At 39.1% G+C, this 21,902-nt stretch overlaps 1 protein-coding gene across 1 annotated transcript in view; it reads left to right on the forward strand.

Annotated features, from left to right (window-relative positions):
- LOC101859926 (equilibrative nucleoside transporter 3) overlaps positions 1-18,796 on the forward strand; it is a gene marked incomplete in the record, with an annotated part of 44,767 nt that extends 25,971 nt beyond the window's left edge. The window contains 11 exon segments of the mRNA XM_013081137.2: positions 2,627-2,790; positions 3,375-3,469; positions 4,056-4,106; positions 7,528-7,613; positions 8,415-8,561; positions 8,986-9,016; positions 9,484-9,572; positions 10,603-10,714; positions 12,889-12,974; positions 16,175-16,377; positions 16,962-18,796. Coding sequence (XP_012936591.1) covers positions 2,627-2,790; positions 3,375-3,469; positions 4,056-4,106; positions 7,528-7,613; positions 8,415-8,561; positions 8,986-9,016; positions 9,484-9,572; positions 10,603-10,714; positions 12,889-12,974; positions 16,175-16,377; positions 16,962-17,073 — 1,176 coding nt within the window.
- Between the last annotated feature and the right edge of the window lie 3,106 nt (positions 18,797-21,902).

Here is a 21,902-nt window from a genome sequence, read left to right on the forward strand (position 1 = left end):
TCTCTCTCTCTCTCTCTCTCTCTCTCTCTCCTCTCATATAAAATCACAGCTTACTATTGATATCTGTCGGTGTATAATCAAAAACGGAAATAGAATGGGCCTAGAATTTGCTGCACACAACATAGACACACAAAGAACAATTGGTAACAGTGTGAGAGTTTTAGTCACAGGTGGACATTTGGTGATGCATGACGATTTCAGTCATTGATGAAAGGGGCGAGCTCATATGGTCGCTTTTAAGCACAAGGGGGCTATCCCGAAAAAGGCTGTTTTAAGAAAATCGAAGGTAAATTTTTTGCCCCTTGTTCAGTTTCTTTAAAAGACAAGGAGAGTTTTCTCTATAACCAAACAAATATACACACCAATGAAACCAAACTTCTCCTATAGGTAGGTAGGGTAATGCCCACTTTTGGTGTAGGTCAAGATTTCTGGAAACCCCCGAAATCTGGGTTAGCTCGCCTGTCCTTAAAAGCGACCAAATGAAAAGACAACTGCTGATAGAAGTAAGGGATCAAGTACAGACAGATTGTTTTTGTGTTTGTGTATATTGTTTGTTTGTTTTTTGTTGTTATAGTTGTTGTTGTTGTTGTTTTTGTTGTTGTTGTTGTTGTTTTTGCTTAAGTTATTCCGCTTTGTAATTACTGGTTTTCATGGATGCCCATCCAGACCTGCGTTGAATGCTCTCGTGGCCTAGAGATTAAGGTGTTCGCGTCTTATTCAATAGATCCCGAGTTAGAATCCGGGTAGCGATGGAAAATTTTCTTCTTTACATTGTCTTTTTTCACCTCCTTTCTTGCTCTTAAGCAATGTTTTTTTTCGTCTACTTTCGTCTCCACTTTCTACCACCACCCCGCCCCCTCCTCTGGGCTCCTGACTCTCTCTGCAGCCTTTCTACTGCTACTCCTTGGCTCCTTCTTACTCTTGTCTTTCAGCCACACCCCTGATCTTATGGTAGGAAAGATCTACTCCTAGCCTTCTCGGACAAGTAAAAATCTCGGAGGTCCCGTGTGCAATTTGCGTACCTTAAAGATCCCTTGGTGGTCCAAAAGCTATAAGAGTAGGTTGCAGCCGCCACCTGGGTAAAATTCAAAATTTTCTACCAACTGAAAATGTTTGGTGTGTCCCGCGCGCTCTGACTACCATTAATCTGAACCCACCTCCTCTCTCTCCCACCCCCTCTCTCTCTCTCCCACCCCATCACCACCCACCCACGGGTTCCGTTGAGTGTTAGTGCAATGCGCGTGGTCTCTTACATTATCTGTCATGTGCACATGACATGGGGTGAGAGGTCCAAGCTATACCAGAGATAGAGAGATAAGACTGGATGATAAGGAGTCACATGCTCTGCTGTCTAATAGTGAATTTTTAAAAAACACTGGAATAGAAGATTACACTCATGCCTAGTCAGTCTCTCTAAAGGTTTTTCCTAAAAGAAACTACTGCAACTCACAGGATAGAAAGTAAAGAATGAGTTCTTTGTGATTTATATCATGTACTTCTTTCCTTTTTAAACCTCAAAGAAAAATCTTGTTTACTATTTGAGCGTCAGTTGTAAGACCTTCCTGTTTTAAAACTATTTTTAGTGTGGAAAAAGGTTACAAATCTTGATGTATTTTTATTTTGTTGCCTGGGACTGGGACCTGAATCTTTACAAATTATATGTATGATTATCAATTTTCTTATTCCAAAATACATTGTGCTATATCTTTCAACATCATATTGGTAATAACAAAGTATTGTAATTTCAATACCTGTAAATTATTTATCAACTTGAGGGTGATTTGGTAAGTCTGTCAAAATGTTAGGTGGGCCTGATCTCACCAAATTTAATGCAGGTGCAGAGATGTTAATCATGTAATGATATCTTCTCTTTACCTGATCAAAGTGTCTGCAGGAGAGAAGTAGCAAATAGTGTTAGTAGAAATGGAAGTCATGCTTTTCAAATTCCTTTAATGGACACTGGAGGTGATATGGGACCATGGATATGCCTTTGTTGGGGTCAAGCCCAGTCAACAGCACTAAAGCCATTTCAGATTTTAAAGTCCTCTGGTGTTTTTTTATTTTAAGCAACTAATCTAGTCAGTCCAGGGGTGATTTCAGTTTTTCGAAATAGAGTGAGTGAATGCAGTACCCTGTCTGCTGGGATATGCATGTACCTCCTGTCTCTTAACATCTTTTCTCATTGTCAGCTTTCAGTTTGTTACTTCTGTTGCTTGCGGTGTCTGCGGTGTAGCATTCAGATGCCTCGCTGTCGCACACAGTGTAAACCTGAGTTTTGATTCCTGAGTGGGGAGAATTCTTACGGAGTGTGTGTGTGTGGGGGGGGGGGAGGAGGGGTGGAGCTAATTATGGTCTCATTGGGGGGGGGGGAGTTGGTGTTGACTCTGAGTCGGGGAGAAGGGGAAGGGGGTGTGACAGTGACTTTGTCTCCACTACGTACTTCCTGTCTGTCTGTCATGACGAGTGGTGAGTGCTCTGGTGTTGTGTGCCAAGATGCTGTATGCTTCGCAGCTTGGGTTGGCCCTGGCAGGCAGTATCGGAAGCCCACCTCCTAAATTAATTACCTAAATTGTGTCGATGGAGGTGTAAAATCATCCACATTTTAACAAAAAAACTTTCATTGCAGTACTTTGATTACAAGTTCCGCAACACCAGCTTGCCGAGCAATGTGTCCTTCGACGGCAAAGGGCACACCACGGACATGCAGGTGGTGTTTGAGAGCTACCTCTCAATCGTGTCCAACGGCTCCAACCTGTTGTTCATGATCATTACCTTGCTGCTGGTGAGGAGGTATGTGCTGATCACCCTCAGTAGGATCAACTTTATATTCTTCTTTATCTGTTTCGTGTCTTCCTCTTCCTTCTCCTTCCCCAGCTTGAGTTCAGGAGAAGTGAATATTGTATAGAGGGTCTGCAGCCCACAGTTCTACTGATTTGAGCATCAGACATAGCCTCTTTTATTACAAGGATGTTGTGCCTCTTGCCTTTCTTACAGTTGTAAGCTATTTTAAAAAGTAGTTTATTTATTAAAACTTATGTTTTTTTTATCTTGCTAAATAATTTATTGATTCTTTGACAGTTTCGTGAATGAAATACATTATTTTTCTTTCAAATAAAGAATGCATTGAATGTTTTCTCACAGATTCATATTTTGACCAACCATTAGACAAATATTACTTTTTTGCTTAGACAAATATTACTTTTTTGCTTAGACAAATGATATTACTTTTTTGCTTAGACAAATATTACTTTTTTGCTTATGACATAGTGAAACATTTAATTTTTTACTGAAGGCATTATACATTTACATGCATTTGTTTTGATCCAGAAGAAAGCAATCCTTTACTGTTTCTTTTCATCCTGTACCCCCCACAGCATCTCTGTGAAAGTTCGAATTGTGGTGTCTACTGTGCTGATGATTACCATATTTGTCATTACAACATCACTGGTGGAGGTCGACACAGACTCTTGTGAGTACCATAAAGGTCTTACTATATATCGACAGCTCAGAGTAAGACTTGTCATACGTCACTTTTCAAATTGGTGTAGGGTGGAGTCTTACGGTTTATCTGTGCTCATCACTCGTGTAGAGAACATAATAATGACTTTCCTGCTTTATTGTTTTATTTGGATTGGGATTTGGAGATTGTATGCTTTTTAAAAAAAATAAAACTATAATTTGTCTGTCTGTATTTCAGAATAATTAGATACTTATATCAAAGGCTGAACTAACAGCAAAATCTAAAATCTATAAGCAAGATTGTTGGCAGATCAGTAGAAAAAGAAAAAGAAAAAGTGGAAATTTGATTGCAGTGAAGCATTGATTAGAAAAGAATTTCATCTCAAGTTAGTATTAAAGTATCTTTTTTGTGAGTTGTCTTTATTTTACTTTAGTCCTTCTTTTTCCTTATCCCACTCTGAAACACAATACAAAGTCTGCCCACTCAATGGGGATGTAAATGTTTATAATAAATCTATAAATACCAAAAAAAAAGATGACCATTCCTAAGGAGAGAAAAGATACACTCACTCCCAACTCACCTTCTCTCTTCACAGGGCAACAAGTGTTCTTCATCATTACTCTGGTCATGGCCGCCTTCATGAGTGGTAAGATGTTGTATAGAACAGGAGTTGTCCTAGCCATGGCTAGAGGGATGGGTTTTGTCTTCAACGCATTAGTTTATAGTGTTGTGTATAAATTTCAACTTTACCACAGCTAAAGGGATGGGTTTTGTCTTCAGAGTATCAGTTTATAGTCTTGTGTTTATATACATTTCAACTTTACCACAGCCAGAGGGATATGTTTTGTCTTCAAGTACAGTCGAACCTGTCTAAGATGGCCACCCATTGTCAAGGAGAAAGGTGGCCGTTTTAAGACAGGTGGCCGTCTTTGGCAGGAGTGATCAAGATGAAGAAAACAAACCATTCCTTTCTGAGGTCTCAACCAAAGGTAGCCGCATTGTTGTAATTGTTGTTGTTGTTGTTGTTGGTTTCCCGGGGGGGGGGGTTCTTGGGGTTTTTTTTCTTTTGTTGCTGCTTTTGTTCAAGGGTGACAACAAAATGAAATGTGTGAAACAAGGAGGACCGAGTGCTAGGGTATAACAAACACATTGGTCGCCACCACTTGGAGAACGAGTGACGCTCCTGTCACAATTTCATGTTGACGTCCATTGTTACTTTGTTACAGTCTGGGTAAACAGTGACCACTCATCTCACTTACGATTTGTGTATGAGTTCTGGACGGGGTTTATGGGTTTTGAGGGATCACACGCTTACCTCACCAGCAGCTGAAAATTTGTTACCTATTAGTCAACAGTGGGAGGGGCCTACGCAACATGATCGGTTGGAGGGACTACCTAACAACAACAATAGGTGATTGGATTATGACGACATGTACACAACACCAGGGGCCATTGCATGATTTATGAAAAAACGTAATGGAGTCACTAAGGTGGCCGTCAAAGACAGGTGTTATTGCTTGGTGGGATAGGGTGGCCGCGGCCGCGTTGGACAGGTGCCCGTTTTACACAGTTAAATAGAAAAAACGCAAGGGGGGGGAATGGAAAGTGGCCGTTTGTACAGGTGGCCGTCTTATAGAGGTGGCCATTAGGGCAGGTTCGACTATATTAGTTTATAGTCTTGTATATACATTTCAACTAAAGGCTCACACGGTGTGATATTAACGCCTTTGGTCAGCATGTACAATGCTGAAACCTAGAGAAGCCCGCAAGCTGTGCACATCCACAAGTGGAATTGGAGCCTTTCAATGTTCAAAATGTGGCACACTTTTCTCTGCCAGAATTAGTCTCATTGGCCACAGCAGAAGCCACACATCATAGTAACCTTTAATTCTTCAAATTCTTTTATTTTGCTGGAGAAATGTTCTCCTCTACCGATGTATTGGTCATCGTCAGATATTGAGCTATTATTATTACAGTCCATGCCAGCTTTAAGCACAGTCATCGGGAGAAAGCTTAAGCGTGCTTAATGCCGAAGCGTGCTTGAGTGCGAAGTAGACATAATCCAGAGATTTTCATGTAGAAAATTTCCTGTTCTATTTCCCTTTGTTTGTAAGTAGGCCTATAGCGGTCTCGCAAAAGTGTTCACTGTTATTTACACCCGCCTTGGTAGTTTTTGTTTGCTTGTTTGTTTTTATTTTGTGGTCGAATGGGAAATGAAAACTTGATTTAGACGGCCAGTCACAATACAGCACACTAGGCCTACACACTAAACACTGCCTGTGTGTACCACTGCCCGCTGTGCCACATTCATACCACCGCCTTCATCCCACCTCGCGCGTGATACTCATCAGGATTAATGGATAGCGAGGGTCAAAGGTGAAATTGCAGCCAGCCTCCCTTTCTCTTCTCCCCGACTCTCTTTGTAATTTTTTTGTCATGTGTAGCTTTGCCCTAGGCTAGATCCTATGTCCACGCGCGCGGCTGTGTGCATCTCTCTGCCTTCCTCTCTCCACGCGTGTGTGTCTCTATCACTTGCGCTCTTTGTGTTTCTCTTAACACACCCACTGCTGCGGTGTAGACTGTGTTCGAACTTCGATGGGTCATCATGAAAATATTGACTGTCTTGAAAATGAAGCGTGCCTGAAGCCAAAGTGACCGTGCTTAAAGGCGTTTAATTTATATAGCAAAAATTCGGTAAGAGCCATTTAGCGTGCTTGAGTCCGAAACGTGCTTTATGCCGGCGTGTTTAAAGCTGGCACAGACTGTATTATTTATTACAATTTAATGTACTGTTGCAGTCCCACAGGGACATGCTTGCTGTGCGGCAGCCTGTGAAGAGCTCTAATGCTCTCATGTACAGATTCTATCTCTGCTGATTCACAGCTGGGCCAGCTGGTGGTGATTAGACTAACAACCTTTTCATAACAAATCCAATTTTTTAGATATTATTACTCTTATGCCCATCAGCCTGATATATGACGTGTCAGTATGTTGCAGAAGCACAAAGTTTGTGGAAAGGTATGGTCCCAGCTTTAAAAGTTCAATTCAGGCTGGGAATATATAGTCAAAGTATTTTTTTTTTTTTTTTTTTTTGAAAAGTTAATCTAAAAAATATTAATGGTATTGTTTTACTGGCTTTAATTCAGTAGCCTTCTTTTGAAAAGGTTGGGGTTTTTTTGTTTATTTTTTTAAAAAATGAATTTCTAAGGGATAGATAGTGCATCTACACACTATCATTTATCCAAGCATATTGTATATATATTGTCTGCGCTCCATTGGTACCGGGCCAATTCAAATTTTAAAGTTTAAATGAAAAGACTAAAAAATGGTCTAACAATGTTAATGGTCACACTTAGGCAATCCGATGACAAAATCCTTCAATGAAGTTTGTTTGACCTGAGCGCATTAATGGTTAAGCAATCGAAATTAATGACAAAACTTTCTTTGGTTAGAGAGGTTCTCCGTTTCAAACATTGCACCTAACTAAGGTGTGAGTAAGGTAAGAACAGCACATGTGGCTTTTGGCTGCTTTGCTAACCTTTCTATCTTTTGTTTGTCTTTAAATGCACACTGTTTAGCATGTTATGAGTCATTTTATGATGTCCCGGTGGCTGGCCTGTGAGCTTGTCCCTCAACTCATTAAGTGAAGTTGAAAGGTTGATAAAATAAGTGATCATGAGGAGAAAGATAGCGAGTTTCACTGTCCCACAGCGCTTGACCGGTACGCTCTTATAACCTCGCTAGCACAATAGAGAGGTTCACAGAATCAAACATGGATAGTGAGGTTTTTGCAGAATGGAAAGTACGCTTTCTAACATTTGTTGTTTGAATCTAGGTTTAATATTTATGCACACCGTCAAAAAGGTATCAGGAATCTTTTGTTGCAAAAAAAAAATGATTTTCACCTAAGTTTGAGTTAATGAGGTTTAATCAGAGCGCGGATGATATATATGCAATTTTATTCATCAGAAAAAGATTATTATTGAGTGTTTGTTTGCTAGCAGTATGTGTCCAATGAAAGTTTCCTGTGTGTGTCAGTGCTGACGATCAGATATTATTTGTTCCAGGTGTCCAGTCTGTGTTGACCGGATCAGTGCTGGGCCTGTCTGCCCTCTTCCCTGCCATATACTCTCAGTCGGCTATGATAGGACAGGTAATGTCGTGAGTTTGACAGTGTGAGGGAGTATGTGATGAAATGAGAGAGAGAGAGAGATTTAATTTATCTTGAAGACTTTTTGCCCATACATCCACACATTATAACAAATGACTCGGCATATATATATACGTAAATTGGTACAGCACATTTGATTGACAAATAAACTGAGTGAGACAATAGTATGAAAGAGAGAGAAGGAGAGGGAAAGGGTGCGGGGAGGGAGAGTGAGGTTCTTGGGGCTGTTTACAGTGAAAGAACTGAGGAGGTTGATGGAATTGTGTCTGATGACAGAATATTAGGAGGATGTCTGGGCTGTGCGAGTTGTTACAGAAAAAAATGATGATAGAATTTATTCTCCATTGCGAGAAATACTTGTCCTTTGTTTGTAACGAAAATCTTCCCATCATTTCGCAACAGACACTAGTAGCAAGAGAATAATCAGGTATGCAGTTTTTACACTTTTTTCTCCGTTATTGTTACTGAAATCCATTTTCAAATCCGCAAGAGAAGTTATTATTCTCAGCATTTGTGTTCTATTTGACCCCATATTCGTTGTGTCAATTATTAACTGTCTTTTTGTTTGCTAATGCAACTTAATAAATTTTCAGTTATGTTCACAAAACCCAGTAGAATCCCTGAATAATATTATAAGATAGCACTGGCTTAGTGTAGCAGTGTAGCTTCCCCTTTCTGTCGTTTCATGCTCTTAGTTAGGCGGAAGGGCTAGAACCCAGATGGCCGCTGGATCGGAAAAGTCGTTTCATACTCTTGAACTTTTTGCACTTTATTTTGTTTCAGGCTGCTGGTGGCACCTTCTCTGCGGTGGTCAGCATCTTGACCCATGCCACGGGCGGTGACCCCATCACCAGCGCTCTCATCTACTTCCTCATAGCCTCAGTGGTGACAGGTCTCGCGTTGGTAGCCTACCTGTCCTTATATGCCCAGGTGAGTCGTTGCCTCTGGGGAGGTGAGAGGGGTGCTGGGAGGGGATTGGGGGGAGGGGGGGGGAGATGGGGGGAATGACAGTTTGTTATGGTTTCATGTGGGAAGGAAGGGGGTGGGGGGATTTAAGCTGGTTTAAGGATCTCATGTGGGGAAGTGGGAGGAATGTAACTGGTTACGGATCTCATATGGGAAGAGGGGGGAGGGGGGCTTGATATGGTCTCATTTGTGGGGGGCACGTGGTGTTTACTTTGCGAGGAGAGGGGGGGGGGGATGATGTTTTACAATGGTTTCAGGTCTCGATCTCGTGTGGGAAGGATGGGGGGGGGGGGGGATGGTGTTTACTATGAAAGGCCTTCCAGTCGTGGGATGGACGCCTTCGAGTTTTTCATTATTATTAAATTTGAATTTTTTTGTTTTGTTTCAGAAATTTTCCAGATTCTACATGATTGACCAAGGTAAGTTTGGGAAAATTTAGCTCCAGTAGACCGATTCCCTGCTTAATTTTTTCTTTTTTTCTTTTTTATATGGTTAATTGTCTCATCATTATTTGTGCCTCAGAGCACCATGTTCATCTCATTTGGTTAATTTTTTTTCTTAACATGAACACCTCTGGGTGATTGACGGGTGCTCTTGTGTAGGTTTCTCCTTCTATCTTTTCAAATTTTTATCGTCCTTATCTTTCCTCCTCCTTTTTTGTGTTTGTTACTTGTAACGCCTCTAATTTTCGGCACCTATATAACGTAATTGTGTTGCAAGTGCCATGAAACACTTACTAAACCTGAACACTTGTGAATATAACTTCTAAGTCAACAATTGCAGTTAGAACTGTTTATTTTGACTTCTTAAGGTATGTGTAACCTCAATGAAATTCATCAGGACCAGTGTTCTCTTCATTAAAAGACACTTTTTGTTTGCCTTGCAGTATATATAGCTAGCAAAATCAACGAAGATATACCATCTTACCATGACATTGTTGGGAGGAAAGAATATCTTGGTGCAATTCTTAAAAAGGTGAGTTCAGCACTTGCTGTTTTTCATCCTGTAAGTAAGTAAGTTTATTCTGTGTTTAAGGCCATTGACCAACATCACATCACGTAAAACACTAGTTTGTTAAATAAAGTTTCTGTAATAAAAAGGTACAGGTTGTGCACATATCTCTTATCATGGGTCTAATATTGTCTTTTTCTGTCACTGGGGCGAGTCAGACTGGGAGGAATTAGATCTAACAATTTCCTTTAATGGACAAAATTTGGAAAATAAAGAATTAAGTTAACTTCATCTTCAATTTCATGAGAGTTACACCTCTCACATACATGACATAGATTCTATTGATGGGAGCATGAAACATTTACAGTCAGTCATTTCTCATACTGAGGTTTGTAGAATATAACTTATTTCTCATACTGAAATTTGTAGAATATAACACTTTCAAAAGGTTCATAGGTGGTTGGTGGGTACTGTAGTATGGTTTGCTCCTTCTTTCGTATCAAACATCTATCGTCCTTATCGCTCCTCTTTCCTTGTGTCTCTCTTGTAACACTTCTTATCTTCAGCACTTATATGACTTTATTTTATTGAAAGTGCTGTAAAACTCTTACTAAAACTGGAGCCAAATTAGTGAGGAAATGGCTTCTAAAATTTAGTGACTTCCAGAGATTGAGTGTTCTTGGAAATTTCATTTGTTGTTGTTTTTTTGTGTGCCTTTGACAGTGTCCTTCAGTAGAATTCATTCCGAAATGTTTATTTGAATGGACATTATAGGTGTTGCAAAAATAAAATTAAAAAATTTGATATAAATTTCCCAATGGCATTTATTGTTAAATATGTATACATAATGTATATATATGCATATACACACACCCATATATATATATATTATGCCATTATCTGTCACTTGATTGATTGCAGACTCAATTTGTCTTTGCTAGAGGTCAAGTTCATTTTATCCATGTAAGGTCTAAACTATACTTTTCATCTCTCATTGTATATTTCCTCACAACTGACTTTGTTTTGAACTGTGTGTATTCCCCAATTTCCCCAGACGTGGATGTACTGTGTCAGTATTTGCCTCGTGTTTATGGTGACACTGTCTGTGTTTCCTGCCGTGTGTTCTCTTATAAAGTCATACAGTCATGAGGGCAATGCATGGACAGGTAGGAGTTTTTGACTCTACGATTTGCCCCCTTTCTTTGGGTGTGTTTGGTTGTGTCTCTGGATTCATGTTCTGTTTTTGGTGAATGTTTGGGAGAGATGATTTATTTTTGGGTACGCTGGGGTGGTTGGTGGGTGCTCTGTTGTGGTTTGTTCTTTCTGTCCTATCACACATCTGTCATCCCGATCTCTCCTCCTTCTTTTCTGTGTTACTCACTTGTACCAGCTCAAATCTTTGGCACTTATATACCTTATTGTGCAGCAAGTGCAGCAACACTCTTACGAAAAAAAAAAAAAGACTTTTTGTTTTGTTCGTTTTATTTTAGTCATCGCAGTTATGTTAAATTGCATTTGCTGCACTTGTTGCAAGTTATGGTTTAGTTTTGGGGGTGTTTAACCCTTAAAACCCTAATTTCTTTTTTTTCATACCTCCCTAGAATCCTGAATTAAAATTGAGATATTAGAAAAAAATTAGGTTGGTTCATTGTTTTATTTACTGTGTTTTTAATTGTTGTTAGATTTTACTGAAGTTTGAAAAAGTTATTTATATATGAATGCACAGTCTGGACAAAAGGGGAAAAGGTAAAACACTGGTTCTAGGACCAAGTCTATGAGTTAAGTCTTGTGTGTGATCCCTTTACCACTTCAGTCAAAGCATCATTAGACCCAGCCATAGATCTAGCCTCTGATAGCTCTAGTGGTGATCCCCTGTCACTTCCACTATCGTCAAAATCATCATCGATGTTATGCGGAACATTACAATCGTCTTCAACGGTCATATTTATCAATATATCCGACTGGGAGATCATTATTGGGGTTTGGTTCAGAATCAAAAATGTCCAAAATTTTGCGGCCTGAAGGGCCTGGCAGCGAAAAGTGACTAATTTTTCTTTAAAACTTGCAGAATTTCCTAACTTTCAGTGTAGAACTGCTCTCATGACATTATCGGTACTTTCTGCTTGCAACAAAGTCATCTGGAGTTACATTCCCTGTTTCTAGCCCTGGGAATTAAACGATAAAGTTAACCAGCGGTTACCAGCGGTATAAGAAAATACGGCGTCAGTGGTTACCTGTGGTTTAAGGTTTTAAGGGTTACAGTCCCTTTCAAAAACTTTTGAAGAGGGCACAAGTCTAGGGATTCTTTTTAAACCGTGGGCTCTATGAACTTTTCCACCCACCCAGGTGTAGGGGGGTGCAAGATGTCTGTCCTTCGTCTGCCACTTACGGATCACTTTCAGTGTTTTGGGGTACTTTATCTCTCTAAGAAGTGGGTTTTGATCTGGGCTGCTGGTTTCTCAAGCCTCCCATCCACTGTACACCTAGATAAGATCCCCACCACTGGTACCATCTGGCTTGCCAATCATAGTTTTAACTCTTTAAACCCCATCGGACGCTGGGAACGTCCAGCAGTAATAACCCCGTTCTCCATCGGAGCTTCCCAAGCGTTCGATACTAGTGACAACATTTTCGTTTTATTTAGAGCTAGTTTTTGCTTGTTTTTCGGATCTATTCCCGAACCAAGTTTTTTAGTAATGACTAAGCATTTGTTTCCACCATTTAGAAGTTGGAGGCAAACTTTTAGGGTTATAATGAGACATAGTGCACCAGGTTTAGGTGACTGTAGGAAAAACTCTGGGAAACGGTGAAAAAAACTTAGTGTTTAAAGAGTTAAGACGTATGGTCGGACAGCACCTCTGCTAGAAAGACAAAGGGGACCCTGCCTTCATAGATATTCACTGAATATACCAATATACTTTTATGTCTGGAAATAGAATCGGAGAAGGCAAGGACACCTTAGCATCGCTGCGCTAACAAAATGGCACATCTCATTTTTGCTACTATTGAAATATAGGGAAAAAACTGTGTAACTAGATTGTTTATCATCTAATAATGGTAAAATGTGCCTTGAATCTTTCATTTGTGACTGCCAGCTCATTTTGTTTCAATTTTACCCAAAAAATAGATGTAGTACCACCAAACAAAATAGAAGGCTAGTTGCATTTTGGCACATTTTGCTTGCGTAGCGTCGTTATACTAGAGAACGCAAGAACCCTTTATTTAGCATGATTTCTTCTATCAGTATGGGTTAGGAGTCCACTCATCTGTCTACCTTTCGATATTTATCCTGGTGAACCTGCAACACAATCATTTAATATGTTTTTTTTCCCCTTTTCAGACACCTATTTCACTCCTGTGGTGTGTTTTTTACTCTTCAATGTTGGAGATTTCCTAGGCAGACTGGTTACCTTTGTCTTCAAGTTTGTAAGTACCTGCTATGGTGTAGATGGTTTTCCAGCCACGTGTTTTCTTAATGAATAAACTGTAGAAACTTTACTTTATAGACCTGTTTTTGCCAGACAAACAGAAACCAGTGAAGAAGCTAAACAAATCCAAGCCTAAAGTGCTGGTTGATCAGTGTAATTTTAGGCTGCTGTGAGAGGCACAGTTAAAACAGCCTGCCTTTTTTTTAAAAATCTGTATTGTCTTGATGGAGGTGGAAAATGCTCACATGGTGTATCTCTCATGAAATGGAAGATAAATTTCACATTATTTTTTCTTGTCGAAATTTTGCCCATCAAAGGAAATTATTAGATCTAATTCCTCCCAGCCTGACTCGGCCCAGTTACAGAAAGTCGGACAAGCTAAACCTATTTTTAGCCCGGTGTGTTATGATTACGAGAACAACAGACAGCACTGCCGATTTATTTATTTATTTACCACTTAAAAAAACTAAAAAGCAACAAATTATAATTATGGGAAAAATTGTTGGTAAGTTGGGAGGATGAGGAAAAAAAAAAAAAAGAAGCTGGGACTGGGATTCTAACCCACGCTCACAAAATAATGTTTGTCTTTAACACAGACACACTGTTCACTCGTCCATCAGAACTTTTATCAGCGAAGGGTAGATTAAGCTTCATATTTACAGCACTGTTTCTGGAAAGGCAAAGCGACATAATATATCGAGATGTAGATCTAGAATCTAGAATCTAGGCCTAGATCTAATCTAGATCTAGTGGACTGGCAGATAAGGTCTGGAGAAAACTGAAAATTGGCAGAAAATTGGAAGCACTAAACATTAGAATAAGAGAACGTAGATCTAAACACGTCTTTAGCTAGGTCTAACCTGGCCTATTGTTAGCTCTCCCAAGGACGAAATAATCTAGATCTAGATCTAGGTCAAGTGCTTTAACTCATTCGCTACGCCGAGCCGTGGGGGGCGGCGCGGCTCAAGTGCCGTCAGTACATTAAGCCGCCCCCGGCGGCTCGAGAACCGACGTTCAATTTTAGCTTGGTTTCTATTCCAATCCACTTATCCATGTTAAAATAAAGGTCATAATATAATGTTGACTTCCGGGTCAAGCGTTTCCACCGAAAATCGGAAGTTTTGATTCAGTTTTGAAACATGATTTCGTAGTTTATTCGACTTTGTTTTATCGCAAAGCCCAAATTATAGGCCAGACACCAGTCTTAGTACCTTTACACAACAAAATGTATAATTATTTTGCTCACTAAAGAAGTGTAGGACTCTTCTTTATAATATTGATATTATTGGACGCAAATTGCCGGTGCACTGTAATTGAGAAATCAATATTTTTGAGTGCTAGAACTAGGCCTAGATCTAAATATTCAAAATATTTTTTTCTCTCCAAAATCACTACTTTTGGGTGAAATTAATCAAAAAGTACCACTCAAGACATGTATAGGTTTATTCCAAGTGCAATTCTGAATAATTCCATATAAGTTACGCATATTTTTTTCTGTTTGTGATCCTTTTTTCAAAATTATTTTTTTTTAAAAATTTTTTTCAATATCGGATGTTATGATCCAAATGTACAAATATTATGGAATGTATGAAAATACGAAGTGGCTAGCCGTACTGCCAGTCTAGCCGTACTTAGATCTAGGTTTGGCCCTATCGACTCAAGCCTGTTAAGTACACAGGTCTCATTAGATTTAAATCTAGCAATTATTCAGGTTCAAATACATGCAAGCCAGTAAGACATCTTTTGGTTTTGTCTGAAATACAAATAATTTAGGCATAGCAAACTAAAAATTTCATTTACAATTCAGTCATCAATACATGTATTAAGTACGGCTAGCCTGACAGTCTAGCCGTCCTTAAGTACGGCTAGCCTAGCTGTCTACTCGTACTTAAGTACGGCTAGACTGGCAGTCTAGCCGTACTGTGTACTTTTCTTAGGCCCAATTAACATTAGAAAACAGGAGGTTTAAAATACATGCACTGTCATTAAGGCACCTGGTTTCGTCTCAAATACAAATACTTTAGGTACTGCACACTAAACATTTATACGTGTATTTACAATTCAGTAGGCCTTTTTTTTTTTTAATGGTCAGTCTAGCCATCATATTTAGAATAAGTAGGGCTAGACTGCAGGTCTAGCCGTACTTAAGTACGGCTAGCCTCTTCAATGAAAATAACTGCACATTTTTCAATATTTTCCTGTTCTATATACAGTTATGGTTATTTTGAGGTATCATTTGACTAGGTGCAAACATGTTTTTATAGTTTCACCTGAGATTATAAATTTTTTATTTTCCAATTTTATCCGCATCCAATCACAATTGTGTTGCATAATCGCCTCTTACAGGAACCAAAGTTGAAAAATACGCAAATAAATAATGCAGGTGTATTCTACAAACCATACTGAAAATGTTGGTATATAATATGTTGATATTTATTTGAATATATGGCCCCAAAGACCTGTGAACTGCGCACTAGTCATCATCTCGTTTCGCCCTCCCGAAAAGAATTCGTCCACAAGACGAAAATAATACGTAGCGAATGAGTTAATTTCATTTTTTGTGCTGTTTTTTTTTTTTAGCACAAATCTGCTATTGTACAACATATTATAATGAGATACAACTTTATTGATCATGTAAAGTGCAATGAAGAAACAAAAATGTACTTAATAAAGATGCAATTTCCTTCCAAAATGAGTCAAATCGAGACTTTCTTAGTCCCCTGTACGACTGACGAAAAAGCGTGCATGCAGGAAAATCGCGTAGTCAGGCAAAGGCAGTCAATGACTGACAAAAACAAGCTCATTTGCATGTGAGCTTGGCCTGCAAGTGACGAAAAAATGCAGTGGACGTGGGACCATATGTGCACAATCTGTACTTTTTCATTATGGAAACTTTGATTTTACAATGAGTGTTTTATATGATGTGATGTGGGCCAATGGCCTTAACACTTTGCAGTCATACAACCAGCAGTACAAAATACCCCATCTGGTCACCCAGCCTGGAGAGCGACTGCAACAGACTTCTTGGGCCTGGCACAGAACTGCCCCAGGTGACCAGAACAGATCATTTTCACCGGCGCATTATTGTGGCAAATAACCGCAAAGTGTTAAACACAGAATATGCTTACTTACTCACTTTAAGACTTTAGAAAATGTTCCCAGCTGTGACTTGTACAATGGTTTTGTGTTGTTCCCCAGCCAGGGCCCCATCGCCCACAACTCATGCTCTTCATGTGCATCCTGCGCATCGGCTTCATCCCCCTGCTCATGTTCTGCAACGCTCAGCCCCGCTACCACATGCCCGTGGTGTTTGACAACGACGCCTACCCCGTGGTCTTGATATTATTCATGGGACTGACCAACGGCTATCTCAGCACCCTGTGCATGTCTTTTGGCCCAATGTGAGTGATTTCGGTTGTGGAGGCGCTTATGTCAGATGGCTTGTTTTGTTATTAAAGTTTGTGGTTTTTTGCAGGGTTTATTACTATATGATGTGAGCTAGTTTGTTATTAATGCGTCAATGTTTGTGCTGTAGAATATACTTCTATTGTGATCCAGCTGTATATTCATTCAGGCCTACATAGTACATAAACATCTGAGGTTCAGCAGGTATAATTGGAATTAATTTTGCTAGTCTCTTCCTATCTATTTCAGTACAAATTGACCTATGTTGGAAATTGTCATTGCATACATTTGTGTCTTTTTGCATGGGATTCTCTATTCTTTTGTTACTTGTTGTGATTATGGACCATTCTAGCAGGGACTTGTTAAGTGGACTCCAGTGAAAAGAAATTCACAGCTGAAATTGACAGCAAATATAATGGCAATGGGTCCTTATCATTTTTTTTCTCTAATGTATTAATATAGTGTAAAACACATAGAACTTGCTGTCAAATGGGGATATGCGCTCTACAAATGCTATTTATTATTATTTTTATTCTTAATACTATTATTATCATTGTTGTTATTATTATGATGTCCCCAGAGATGTTCCAGACGAGCACGCCGAGGGTACTGGTATGATGCTGGCTCTAGCCATGACCATGGGACTAGCAGCAGGCTCTGGCCTCTCGTTCTTGTGCGTGTATTTACTGTAGAGAACAGCTGTCTGCTATGAAGGTACTTCCCATCGGGACAGTGCCAAAAGAACAGCAATTGTCTTTCAAAATATTTCTTACAGGACATTTCCACTGGAGCAATAGTTGTCTTTCAACAAGTTTCTTTCTTTCAACTTATTTCAAGTGAACTGCTGTCATCTTTATGGACATTTTTTCAAGGCTACATTGATCTAAGGAGGTCATTCCAGCAGATGGCAACTGAATATCTATGAGAATGGCAGTCATCTTTAGGGAGGTGTCCCACCAGAGGACAGCTGATCGGTCTTGGTGTATCATCTTGAAAACAAGAATGGGTAGTCATTTACTGTACTAAATTACAGTAACTGAAATTTATTTTATTCCTTTTACTTTTACACCATTCTTATGACGTAGAGCTCGGGGCCATAATCGTTTTGCTGGGAATGACACCCTGAACATGCACAAAAAGAAAACTGTTGGACGTAGCTCACTGACTGCCGTTACCGGAGTGTATCCAGGATGAGATTATGTAATAAAATTGCCGAACCCGGAGGCCCTCCTGTATGGACTTAATAATTTTGTTCCATATTCATCCCGGACTGCAACCGGGTCTGGCAGTTTACAGCAGTTAGGGAAGCCATTTCAACGTTATAAATTACGCCGCAATATTTTTGATGCGTTAGCGGACGGATGTGATGATGAGCCTTTTCATGGTGTTGGATCAGACATTGAAATAGGTGAATTAGATGAAGATAGCTATGCTGACCCATCATTTTGTGTTCGGGAAGGTAAAAGAAGGCAAAGATTACCTGATTCTAGTGCTAGTACTAGTGTGCCAGGATCTAGATCTAGTCCTAGATCTAAATCTAGTACAAAGAAGAACTATCATATCTAAGGTAAACCATAACAAAAGTGGTGGTGTTTCTATCTGTTGTGTTTGTTTGATTATTATTTGTGTCCAAAACAATATAAAACACAACACAACTAGCCTAAACAAACAACTATGAACAACGACATGTTAATTTCACGTTTTTATTTTTTGTCAAAAATTTACCATTTTTCAAAAAATCGTTTAAAAAACACAAACTACAGCATATATTGGAAAGATATTTGGCATGAGTACACTAAAGCATGTAAATATGTAAATGCACAGCACACAAAAGTTCAAATCCTTAAGAACAATAGTTTTTGAGTTACGGGTTTTTTTGTGTGTGTGTGAAAACGCTCTAAAAACCTCGGCAGACCACCACTGTTGAGGCTCCATACTCCATGGGCCTGGCAGTCAGTGAGTTAAAGTGCTGCGTTGTGAATACACACGATCAGCGCCCCATGGTAATTTTCTTGTCAGTGTAGTAGTAGTAGTAAATACAACATCAATAACTAAGTGTAAACACACTTTTTAATGGAGATTACTTGAGATCTCTTCTGTCCTTTGGTTCTTGCTGTGATTTATGTTTTATTGGTTGTTGTTTTTTTTAGGCAAGTGTATTGTACTTAACGGCTTTGCAGCTGAATAGACAGTTTCCTGACACAGCATTATATTGTAGTAGGCCTACTTAGAAAAAGAGCACAAGAAAACTCTAGCCCATCAGAACTTCCAGGCTGTGGTCAGTCTGTGGTCACTGATTCTTCATTGACGTAAGACTGCTAATTTGTCCTATTACAGCCTCTGACTGGCATCTGTGGTGTAATGGTTAGGCACTTTGCCATTTCATGCAGGAGACCCGTGTTCAATTCCCAAGTTGGGAGAATTTTTTTAACAAGTCGTAGTTTCTCGGTCTTTCTTATGGGATGTTGTATCTCTCTTAGTCTTAGCTCTGGTTTGCAGGGTTGAAGCCCACCTCCTAAATGGACTAGACTCAAAAAAAGAGTTTAAATTTTGAGCTGCCCCTTTCGTAAACGCTTTTTAGATTTTAGACAGTTATACACATATTTTCTTTATGTTAAAAGGGGCTAAAATATTTTTCAGTTTTCATGGAGTACATATTTTACCCTTTTTGATGTGTGACAATGCTTTTTAGAGAAAAATTTCAAACCTGATACCCATCGACAATTTTATTGGGATGAGTAATAGATTATTTTACTTTCTTAGCTAACCTAAAGTACTCTTTTTTTTGGGGGGGTGGGTATGAAAGTTACACTGCTGGAGAAGTTCTTTTGGCCAGAAGTGAGATGTAAGACTTAAATATTTTTCCCAGATGGTTTAGAGAATGTGTTTTTGTCCTTGCTTAGTATCTTGACGCCTTCCTAGAGGACAACAGCCACAAACACAAACTCAAGGTCATAGACATCATACGTAAGAGCATAGTAAATAGTGCAGTTTTGTCCTTTATAAAGCTGACAACCAGATGAGATTATCCAATATTTTCATACGTAAATGCGCATCTCATTGTAGTGTGTACATTTTGTTATTCATATGATTACATACCGGTAAATATGCACCCCGTTTACCGGTATACAATGATGTGAATAACAGTTGTCCACAGAACAACTGCAATGAGTTGCACATTATTTGATTTTCATTATATTACACTTACTGGCATTTGGTTTGTGACTGTGGTCTATATGTGTAAGCTGGAGAGTGTCTGTATCTAGTTTTGAGACAGCTTGTACTTGTACAGTAAGTAGTGTCTTGCACTTGTACAAATCTCTATTTTTTCAAGCACACACAAAGGACTGCTTTGTATCTGGGTGGTTGGAGGGCACCCTCTACTGTCTCCATGCTGCGTTCATGTCTCTTTTGTCTGACTTGCTTCTTCCCCGCAGGAACTGAATGACTGTTATTTTTTTAATGCTCTTGATGTTTACTCAAACTCATATTAAGGCGTGTTATTTGTGGGTCTCTATTTCTGTGACCATACACATATGTGAACATATTTGCAACTCTCTGAGGCAGGGTTTCTTGGAAAGAGTGTGTTCTTGTGTACAGCCCATTTGTGACAGCGAAAGGATATCTGTTGATACAAGTGCTTATCCATACACACCTTTGTGAGACAATAGTAACTGTCTGAGACAGTGTGTGTTTTGAACAGTTTTGTCATGTACATGTTCATGCCATGACATAATGTACAAAGAAAATACTTAAATTAGGGAATATTTGTGATGTCCTCATAAAAGTTTTGTGACCATGTCATGGGAAATAGCTAGCCCTCTGATATGTAGTGGATACAATTCTTTTTTGTTTCTTTCTTTCTTTCTTTTTCTTTCTTTCTTTCTTTTTTTTTTAGTTGATAAAATTCTATGAGCTGTATTATGTATGTGTGTTGAAAAATGTTAGTTATTGGAGTGAAGTGTACTGAGGTAGTGATGCAAAGTAATGGAATTTAAGTCCTGATTTTTCAAAGACCCTAGCTGATATTTCATAAGGGGACATTTCGGTACTTAGATGATTCGTTTGATTGGAAGTCATATTGTGTATATTGCAAAATAGATAATAAAGGCTATTCAGTCAATCTTGGATCTTGCAGAGTCCCTCCCATGTTTACTCAACCAGCTTTAAAATATTTCTCGTACAGATCTCCTTTTTGAAAGTGACACTGCTGCTGCTGGAAAAAAATGTTGTAACACATTTCTGAATCTTGATTTTCTGTCCCTATGATAAGTCTAAATTCATTGTTTTGCGTACATTTATGATTGCTCCTTGTTTTTCTGCGCTCTTTCACCACTTACTGTTTATGATGAGTATAGATCTATGGCTACTAAGAGCAGTTTGTCAAAATGCAAAAACAGCATTGGTACAATTTTCACAGCTCCTTCATATTTTTGTGCTGGTTGTATTATTTTGAGATGTGATTTTCCTGTTATTGTAAGTGCAATGGAAAGTAATTTGGTAAGATTGATTTCAGAGACATCTATTGTTAAGAAGATTCATTTCATTTCAGATGGGTTTTTTTATGTCTTTAAGAATTCTGAAAATGGTCATGGAACTGAAACTAGAAAAAGCTTTAAAATTTTTTTACGAGGATCCTTTTAAGTGGATAATGTGCTACCTCCTCCAAAAGTAGACATATTTCAGAATTTAAAAAAAAAAGACCATACATGCTTGATAATAAGAATTAAAGAAGAACATTAGGCATGTCTCAGGGCTGCCTATCATTTTAAAGTTAGCAGAATCATTACTATATTTTTGTTGTTGCAATTTTACACAAATACGGTTGTAACACCTCTGATTCCAATTTTTAAAATCTATTTGCCATTCGTGCAACCACCCCAATCCATCCCTAGCCTCTCGGGTATAAGAAAAAGAGACCCTGACAGTCTGCATTACTATGTCACGGGCAGCAAATGTAACACTCTTTATGCTCTGAGCACTTGTACTTGTAGTCACGCGTGCCACTTCGACCATAGAAAAACATTAGAGGGCCAGAGACAGGAGTAAGGCGAACATTAGTGTGACAAGGGGTTACAAAATCCACATGCTTTGTGTTGTAGGTGACGTTGGCCTAGTAGTAGTAGTGATGCACAATTAGGGTCAAAGGCATTTAACGAGTCCTGTCAGTTTCTTTTATTTTTGCAAGGTTCAAGGTAATATAACATAACTACCCCCCCCCCCACCCCTTTCTTTTCCAAAATGGACTCCGGCCATATTGTTAGTTTTTAACCCTGATTACAAATTTTTTTATTGTTGATTCCTAAAGCACGGGCTAGGGCTGGGAAGCCGTGACTTTTGTGCCTGTCCTACAAGTGTCTATACATTGTCTCTTGGCTGCCAGGGAGTTTATAAGTCCTTTTTGAGACGTGATTCCCTGAGAATGGGACTTGACCTCTTCCAATGGGAATGCTCCTCTCCTGTAGCACCTATTATAAATGGTTTTGTTTGATCACCTCAGGGCTTGGGTTTTTTGGTGTAC

Source organism: Aplysia californica, unplaced genomic scaffold (genome assembly GCF_000002075.1).
Source record: "Aplysia californica isolate F4 #8 unplaced genomic scaffold, AplCal3.0 scaffold00117, whole genome shotgun sequence".
Taxonomy (NCBI): Eukaryota; Metazoa; Mollusca; class Gastropoda; order Aplysiida; family Aplysiidae; genus Aplysia; species Aplysia californica.